Source organism: Gavialis gangeticus, unplaced genomic scaffold (genome assembly GCF_001723915.1).
Source record: "Gavialis gangeticus isolate Ggan-Ray unplaced genomic scaffold, GavGan_comp1, whole genome shotgun sequence".
Lineage (NCBI taxonomy): Eukaryota > Metazoa > Chordata > Crocodylia > Gavialidae > Gavialis > Gavialis gangeticus.
Window position 1 is genome coordinate 13672324 of NW_017729018.1, and position 9203 is coordinate 13681526.

Consider the following 9203-nt stretch of genomic DNA (forward strand, 5'->3'; position numbering starts at 1 on the left):
GCACGGTGCCTTGGGCCCGCAGCCTGTTTCAGGCAGCACTGGGCACAGCTGGGCTTGCATGCTCTGCCCAGGAGCTCGGCATCCACGCAGGGGCTCTGTCTGGCCAAGGAAGGGGCTTGGGCTGCTGCCCAGGCCCTGCCTCCGCCTGCCCCAGGATGAATGTGCACGAGGCCGAGGCCGAGGCCGAGGCCCCGTCCTTGCAGGGATGTGCTGCACCAGTGGGGTTGCCCTGGGGCAAAGCCTGGCACTGAGCTGAGCCCAGCCCTGCCGTGACCAAGGCTGCAGCCTGCCTGGCTCTGCTTGGGGCTGGGCGCACACCCTGCCCCCGGACCCTTGAAGCTCCCAAACAGGGAAGATCTGCCCTCTGACCCAGCCCTGAATGCCCACCACCCAGCTCCCGGCCACCCGCCCATCTCTGTTGACTGCCTTGCACGCCTGCTTTGCACTAGTGCCCCTGCCAGCCAGGGAGAGGCAGACCGGGCCCTTGGCCAGCAGGCACGGTGCGTTGGGAAAACCTCGGGGAGGGCTCCCCAGGGACCGATGGCTTCTTTCCGGCAAGTCCCTTCCCATCGGAGCGCGGGGCACGCCCGTCCCCTGGGCACACCTTCGCGTCGTGCGTGGGCCGACAACAGGCCGGGGCCGGGGGCCGTGGGAACCCAAGCAGAATTTCCTTCCATCACTTAAAATTAGTTTGGATCGACTAAATTTAGCTGCCAAGGGAGATGGCGAAGGCTGCAGAGGGAGGAGCGGGACGAGAAAGGGCACTGCATGGGCACAGGGCAGCCTTGGTGTGGGGAGGGGCACGGCGGGCTCTCGCAGGGCATCTGGGAGCGGAAGCCAGGGCCGCGGCAGGTCCCCGGGGACCGCAGGCCAGAGAGTGTCCTGAGAGAGCTCCCGGCCGTGCCAGCTTCCCAGATCCGCGGCCCGGCTGAGGGGGCTTGGGATGGCGCCAGCGGGGCCGGACTCCAGATGAGGAGGGAGGCTTGGCCGGGCCCAGAGAGAGGAATCTGGCCCCTGGGCCCCCTCGGTGTCCTCCTGCACCCCGCGTGGCAGGGGGGGCTGAGCCCAGGAGGACGTGCTGGGCCCCGACGAGACCCTGCTCAAAGCTGCTGTGAGAAGCCTTGCTTGGGCTGGGTCCCATGAGAAAGCCCTGACCCGAGAGGTTGAGACTGGCCATCTCCGACCGCCATCGGTCGAGCTTCGGCAAAAAGGCTGCCAGCACAGTTGTGTCCCCACCAGCGCTGAACCCCATGGGGCCGCAACTGTGGGGTCCGGTCCCCGTCAGGGTCAAGCTCTCGTGTGAATGCACCATCTCTGTCCCAGCGGGAGCAGGCATGGGCGAGGGAAGACCAAGTCCCGGGTGTGGGGGGCTGAGATGGGCTGGGCGGCAGGGGAAAGAGAGCCCCTCCCACGGGCTCGGGGCAGCAGGGAAATTCGGGGTCTCTCCTGCCCGCGCCACTGTCACGCACATACAGATGGCAAGAGAGACGTGGGTGGTTTTCATTTCACTCCCTTCTCAGGCAGCCACTTCCTGACCCAGCCGTGTCTGAGGTCAGCGCGAGTCTGCGCGAGAAAAAAAAAAAGTAGCTTAAAAAAGGATTGAAAAAGGGAGAGAGAGAGAGAAAAAAAATATAAAGCCTGAAACCTCCCAGCCTCCCTGGGCCTTGCAGAGGGAAGCCCGGCCGGCTCTGCTCGGCACGCCGGCTCGGTGAGGGACCCTGCGGCGGGCCGGCGATCGGGCAGGCGAGGCCTGCTGTCCTTTTGGCACAAGAGGAGAGGTCTGCGGTCCCATCTGTGGCCCTGGGAATGCAGGTGCCCAAACCTGCTGGGCGCCGAAGGGCGCTGGCAGGGGGGAGCCCTGGAGGTCGGAGCCGCGGGGGACCGGGAGACGGGGTGAGGTCGGCAAAAGGAACCGGGTCTTTTGTGTTCTCCGCAAGCCTTTCCCAGGCGAGCGCCAGCCCTGGCCAGGCCAGGCCGTGCCGGGAGTCTGTGGCCGCGGTGCCAGGCTTGGTTTCTGTTTTTTTGCTGAGAAACTGAAACATTGCACCGAAAATGAAACTGCCCCCGGAAATGGCCGTTCTGGGCCAGCTGCCGTGACGCAGGAGGTGCAGGCCGGCCCCGCGGGTGACGGAGAGGAGGCCGCGGAGCCGGCCCCCGAGGCTCCATGCTAAACCCACGGGCTGCGTCGCAGGCGGTTGGGCCGCACTCTGGTCCGAGGCCTCCTCAAGGCCGTCCCCTCCCTCGCACCTCGCCCTGCCGACGGCTCAAGGGCTGCGTCTCCCTCTCTTCCAGGCGTGAGCAATGGGGCGGAAGAAAATACAGATCAGCCGCATCTTGGACCAGCGCAACCGGCAGGTGAGCGAGAGCCGCAGCCTCCCGGGAGCTGGTCTGGGGGCAGTGTGCCGTGCATCGGGACCAGGGCATTTGGGATTCAGCAGGGGCAGGCGCGGGGTGGCCAGCCCCCAACAGGCATCCCCCCAACCCCTGCAAAGGCCTGCTGTGCCCCAAGGCAAGGCTGGCAGCTCCTGCTCCCTGCCCTGCACCCAGAGCTGCCTCCATCCCCCCTGCCCTGGGGCAGGACCAGGGTGACAGGGGCTCTGGTAGCTGCGGTCAGTGCCTGGAGCCAAGCTGGCCCAGCCCAGCACCTCCAGTCTTTGCCCCGTGGGGTCCTGGCCTGCCCTGATGAGCACATGGCGTGTGCATGGCCGACGGTGCTGTGTTTCCTCCTCTCCAAGGTCCCTGGCAGGGACCAGCCAGCCATGCAATGCCTGGCAGCTCACAGCAGCGGGCACCATGCCACCTGCTGTGAGCGCAGAGCCGTGCCTGGGGAGCTTTCTTATCTACCTAATGCGCCTGGGGGCAGAGGATATTTATACCGGAGCTGAGGAGCTGCAGGCTGCAGGAGGCACTAATTTAGTCCTCGCGGTGAAGTGGCGCGAGGACGGGCCCCTGCACCCGGGCTTTACAGGCCATGTCTCGTGCTGGGGGGGTGCATCTGTCCTGGGTGCAGGCCGGGAGGAGCCCAGGAGTCTCTGACCGGAGGAAGCCAAGCCCTGGCACCTGGCTGTCATTGTGGGCGCAGGGCACTGGGGTTGGGCCCTCAAGCAGGGAGCAGGGTGTCCAGGAGGTGGCAGCTCCTGGGTGAATATGCCGGGGGGTAATGGAGAGGGCACAGCCGCAGGCTCCTTGTCCCCCTTGCCCCGGGCGAGTGCCCCTGTGAGCGTCGGTCACCACCAGGCCCTCTCCCGACGGCTGCCCTGGCACCACTGGGCAGGCCAGACACATGTGGGGCATCCCAGCCCCAGCCTGGGGGCAAAGCTGGTGGCCTGGGGTGTCCGGGCCATTGGAGCACCTGCCGAGCGCGCTGTGCCCTGCCCCAGGTGACCTTCACCAAGCGGAAATTTGGGCTGATGAAGAAGGCCTACGAGCTGAGCGTGCTGTGCGACTGCGAGATCGCCCTCATCATCTTCAACAGCACCAACCGCCTCTTCCAGTACGCCAGCACCGACATGGACAAGGTGCTGCTCAAGTACACGGAGTACAGCGAGCCCCACGAGAGCCGCACCAACTCCGACATCCTCGAGGTACCTGCGCAGGGCCGGGCCCGGGCCCGGGCGGGCAGCAGTGGGCGCCCCGGCGCCAAGCTGAGCCCTGTGGGACACGAGTTTGCAGGGGCTCGGGCTGGAAGCGGGGTGCCCGCCCGAGCCCCGGTGCGGATGGAGCCGGGCAGGGGCTGGGTGCCTGCCGCGCGGGTCCCAGTGGCTCATTGCCGCCTTCCCCGCCAGACGCTGAAGCGGAAGGGGCTGGGGCTGGAGAGCCAGGACCTGGAGCTGGACGACGGGCTGGACTCCATGGAGAAGCTTCGCAAGCTGGACGAGGGCGTGGACCTGACGATGGCACGGCCACGGCTCTACGTGAGTAGCCGGCTCCCCCCTGCCCCGGCCTTGTACCCCAGGGGTCAGAGCCACAGGGGGTTCGGGCCCCTGGCGGGGTCGTGCCCACGGTGTGTGGGCATGGCACGGGCACCCCCGAGTCCTGCCGTGACCCCGCTGTCCCCCTGCAGCTGCCGTCCTCCCTGCCCAGCCACGAAGCCGCCTATGCCGGCACGCCGCCCTCCGGGAGCGACGGGGGCCTCAGCAGCACCAGCAGGTCGCCGCAGCACCAGAGCCGCCCGCCCACGTTCAAGCCGGCCGTCCCGAAGCACAGCCCGCCCTCGGTGCGGTCCCCAGGGCCTCTCCCGCCAGGTGCGTGATGAGTCGCCATGCAACCCTGGCCCCTCTCCTCTGTGCCTCAGTTTCCCCTCCAACCAGGACGGGTTTTGTTCTGATGAAGCAAAAACCCCACCGACGTGCCCCCGGGTGCAAGGGGAGGGAACGGTGCCCCGAGGCAGGGGGCTGTGGGAGCATCGGAGTGGGACTCTGGTGGCTTCCCAGCCCTTGGCACTTCCTCAGCGTCCCAGCAGACAGGGCAGGGCAGGGCAGGGACCCGCGGGGGGGACAGGCCACCCCCCCCCCCCCGGCACTGCTGTGATTTGGCGCCGGGGTGGGGGGCAGCGGCTGCGGGCGTGCAAAGCACTCGCTGCTGCTGTGTCTGGGCATGCATGGCCGGGGGGGCAGGCAACAGGTGTCTCCTCCTGGCTCCCCACAGCTGCTTCCGGCGCCGTGCTGAGTCAAAGCTTCTGCGGCTGTGCGCACGGGCACACACGCCCATCGGTGCACGCTCCCCACGCGTGTGCATGCCTGCCCCGCTTTGCTGGCATGGGTGGTGCTCCAGCGCCCTGCAGGGAGGGGGGAGGCAGGGGTCCCGCTGCCGCCGGGCCTCATTCGGGCCTGCAGCGAGGCCGGCCTGGGAGCAGTGGGAGGCGGTGGAAATCTCAACGCTGCTGAGTGCAGCCTGGCTTGAAAGCACCCGTCAGCTGGAAAAAGTGACTGGGGCTGACCAGTGGAAACTCCCCGGGGGCGCGGGCGGGAGGTGACGAGGGGGCCAGGGGAGCATGTGGCTTCGCTGCGGCCGCGCGGTGCCGGAGATGGGGCGCGGGGGGCAGCGCCCACGCCGTCTGTGCAGGGCCTGGTGCTCGCCCCCGCACCGGAAGGCCCTGGGTAATCAGTGCTGGGACAGAGCTCGGCTCCCCTGTCTGCAGCGGGGCAGGTGCTCGGGCCGCCCTTCTCCCGCTGCCCCCCGGCCCAGCCGGCCCGCACTCTCTGCGGGTGGGGTGCAGGGGAGCAGATGCTCATCCTTGGGCCACCCAGGCCCTTCAGACAGAGCCCCCAGGCAGCCAAGAGAGACCTGGGGCCTGGGCAGGGGCCAGGAGCCCCCCCCCTTGCCCCCCATCAGCCCTCTTTCTGCTGGGCTGCACTGTATCTGCCCCCACGGTGCCTCATTTCCCCTCCTCCAAGCAGCAAACGAAGGGGGGGCTGTCAGCTTGCACCGCCTGCCGGGCTCCCACCGCCCCCCCCATCGGCCCCTGCAAGCCGCGCGCAGGGAGGGATGCCAGCAGCTGCTGGAGGTCTCCCGTGCAGCGTGCAGCAGCGCTGCTGGAGCCAGGCCGGGCTGGGGGATGTGGGGAAGGGGCACCCTGCTTCCTGCCTTGCCCGGGTGCGCGTGGGGCTGGCCCGCGAGTCCCGGGCTGGCCCAGCCACGGGGGCTGTTAGCAAATGGCTTCCGCTGGCCCCGGCCGCAGCCCAGGTGCGAGGCTGTGCTGCTCGGACGAGCCCCGGGGCCGCCTCGCAGAGGAAGTGGGTTTGCAGGCGCCGGAGCGGGGGAGATTTCCGCCGCGCGCCCTTGCGTGCTGCACGGGGCCGCTCGCTGCTCACCGCCAGCAGCCTGTGGGCAGCTCCAGGCCCCCTCCCCGTCCTCCCCAGAGGGCCGGAGTCTCCCCCAATTCCTGGCAAAGGAGCCCCAGATGTGGGCTTCACCTGGGTCCCCGGCACCCACTGGGGCATTTAAGCCTCCCAACTCCTGCCCTGCACCCCAAACCAGGGCAGCCACGGCACCGGGGACCCTTCCCCAGCCCGCCCGGTGCTTCCCAGCTGCAGCGACCCTTGCCTGTTCCCTTCTCTGCTCAGGCATCAGCTACCCGCTCTTCTCCCACGGGAACCTGAACCGTGCCCTGGCCACCCGGACCTCTCCCCCGCTCTATCTCGGGGCGGAAGGCCGCAGGGCTGACGTCCACACCAGCTTGTCCAGTGCCAGGAGCAACCTGACAGCAGCGGTGAGTGCTGGGCACGGCCTGGCCGGGGGCCCTGGAGAGCTGGCATGTGGGAACTGGCTTCTCCCGGTGCCGCAGCTCACCCATGGAGACGTGGGGCTGGGGTGGCCTCGGGGGCCATGGGCTGGGAAGGATTGAGGGGGGAGACCTTGTGCCACACGTGTTCATCGGTGCAGGCATGTGTCCTATGCACACGCGTCACCAAGTACCCATGTGTGACCCTCTGCCAGCATGCATGCCTGCACGCACGCAGCCACGTGTCCCTGCCCAGTTGCGTGTGCATGGGTACGTTGGGGGCCGGGGGGGAAGGAGTGGGGCGGAGGAGCCGCAGTCCTGGGGCACCCGACTGGAGCAGGCTTGTGTTTCTCGGCAGCGCTCGCTCTACCCCGGGCTGCAGAGCATGAGCCCGGTGATCCCCGCGGGCAACGCCAGCATGGCAGGCCAAGGGCTCGGGGCCTTCCCCTTCCTCACCTCGGGCCAGGCAGGTAAGCTCTGTCCCGTGTTGGGCGTCCCGGTCAAATCAGCCCTCCCATCCCGCCAGGGGAGGCACAGGGGCCGCTCCCCACCTCGCAGGGGCTTTGCCTGCTCCATGGTGCTGGGGCCCCGCGCCCGTCAGCCCCCCGCCCGCCTCCCCTGACCAGCCTGTCGCTCTCTCGTTGGCAGAGTACGGCTCCGGGGAGGCCTCCGTGCACCCCGGCTTCCTCCAGCCCAACGCCATCGCCTCCTGGCAGCACCACCGGGACATGGCAGCCCCCGCCCACCCGCCGCTGGGGTAAGAGCCGCGCCGGGGCTGTCTGCTGTTGGAGCCAAGTCGGGATCCTTGGCCCTGGAGCGCTCCCCCTTGCTCTGCCCCCTTCCAGACGGGGCGGACCTGGGACCTGCCAGCCAGAGCCCCAAGCCCTGCGGGTCCCTGAGCCTGAGCTGCACCCCCCCTCCAAGCTCCCCGGCCCCCTCCAGCAGCGCAGGCACGGACCCTGGCGCGGGGCTGCCGCAGGGAGCGGGGGACACCCAGGCCCTCACGCCTGCTTGGAAGGGACCAGCCCCGCCTGCCCCCCGCCCCGGAGATGCCAGGCCTGGAGCGAAGCCTCCTCCGCAGAGGTCCTGGCTCCACCTGGTGGCGGGAGCTGCCCCTGGGATGGAGCGACCAGGGGTCTCCCGCCACGGGTCCAGCGGCCACGGCAAAGAGCGGGTCCCCCGGCCCGGGCCTCGGTCACCGTGCTGTGCTGCGCGATGCTTGGACACGAAGCACAGGGCTCCCCTCGGCCTCGATGCGTGGGAACGGAGCGCCTCCAAACCCAGCCCCTTTGCCAGCAGCGCAGGCCCAGCGCTCGGGGGGCCAGCACAGGCCACTGGCCTTGCACGCCCCCTCCTCCATAGCAGGGGGAAGCCCAGGGCCGTGCCCCTGGCTTCCCGGCAAGACCTGCTCCTGGGAACCTGGGAACGTGCCCGGTGCCTTGTCCCAGGGCTGCGGGCTGCTTGCCGAGCCGGTTTAAAATTGGGTGTGTTCAGGGCAACGCATCCAGCCTCCTCCATCACCCCCCGGGAGCCCGGGTCTCAGCCCTGTGCCGAGGGTCTTGGCATCCCCCGCGTGGCTCACGCCGCCTTCTTTCCATCCCCAGGACCCCCGGCAGGATCCTCCCCACCGACGAGGCGGCCCCAGTCCCCAGCTCTTCTCCCCAGCAGCAACCCATCAACATCAAGTCCGAACGGGTCTCCCCGGTGGTGAGCTGCAGCTCGGCCACCCCGCAGCCCCCCGCAAGCGGCCTGGCCCCCCTCGGCGATGGCCCCCGGGGGCCTGGGGACCTCCACCCGCGGGAGGAGTACGGCAAGGGGTACCCCTACTCTCTCGTCCTGCCCCGGCCCCTGGCGGAGGAGCAGCGCGGCGGCATCCCCATGCGGCGCCTGCAAGTGACGGACATGTGGCAGAGATAGCGGGTGGGCCGGCGGGGGCTGCCCCAGGCGGGCAGCAGGGCACACACGGGCACCGCTCGGGGGCAAGTCCTCGCGCCCCAAGGAGCTGGGGGTGCCTGTGGGAAGCCTCTCCCAGCACCCTGCCCTGTGCATGCCCGTGGGCCCCTCTGCCTCTCCCTGAACCGCCCCCGGCCCCCTTGCTCTCTGTTCCCCGCGCCCGTGGTGTGGAGAACGGGGCCGTTCCCTGGAGCGGGGCTGGGCTCCCTGCCAGGGAGGGGCGCCCGTCTGGCTTTTTACCCTCTCCGCTGCCCACGCCAGCCAAGCCCGCAGTGACGTCTTCCCCCCTCCTGCCTCCGTGCCGGGGCGGCAGCTGCATGGCCAGGCCTCGGCCCGCTCGCCCAGCCACAGCCACAGCCTGGGCCGTGGTCAGGATGCTGGTGTGCCGCCCCAGCTGCGTGCCCTGCAGACAGGAGCAGGCCCAGCCCCAGGCCAGGCCGGCGCGGGGTTCACAGTGTTCAGGTGCTGCCTGGGATCCTTTTCTATTTATTATGCTCCATCCATGGGTTCGACCAATAAAATCCTGGTGCATCCAGCCCCCTCCCCCGTGCCCCTTTTTTTTGCAGCATGGGTCGCTGCCCCCAGAGCCCATCCCTGGCAGAGCTGCACTGGGTCCCAGAGGCTGAGCCGTGCTAGGGTGGGAGGGATGCGAGCAGTGGCTCTTCTCGGAGCCCAGGGCCCGGCAGAGGCTTTCCACAGCAGGCGGCCAACCTACTCTTGCTGCCGCTGGTGGACAGGTCACTGCTGCCATCCTGGCCCTCTGGGGAGCTCTCATGTGCCACGGGGTAGGAGCAGGGCACGGGCAGTTCCCAGGCAGCACCCTCCCCGTTCAATAAGGGCACATGGGGGAGCTGCCGTCCTAGAGAGCATCTTCGCTTGGGGCCCAGGGCAGGGGGCAGACAGGGTGCTCCAGGGGCAAGGAAGGGAGGAAAAAGATGCTGGGCACCATGATGGAGGGCAGGTGTGTATGTGTGTTGCCACCCTCTCGCCACCCACCCGGATCGGCTCCAGTGTGGGCAGGCCGGGC

The 9203-nt window shown here is 69.1% G+C and overlaps 1 protein-coding gene across 1 annotated transcript; it reads left to right on the forward strand.

Annotated features, from left to right (window-relative positions):
- Positions 1-1935: 1935 nt before the first annotated feature.
- On the forward strand, positions 1936-8711 carry MEF2B (myocyte enhancer factor 2B). Its single transcript, XM_019513602.1, has 8 exons — positions 1936-2355; positions 3381-3584; positions 3786-3914; positions 4064-4244; positions 6066-6211; positions 6582-6693; positions 6872-6980; positions 7828-8711. Exons 1-8 carry the CDS (start codon positions 2302-2304, stop codon positions 8138-8140), a joined length of 1248 nt encoding a protein of 415 aa, XP_019369147.1. The 5' UTR covers positions 1936-2301; the 3' UTR covers positions 8141-8711.
- Positions 8712-9203: the final 492 nt, after the last annotated feature.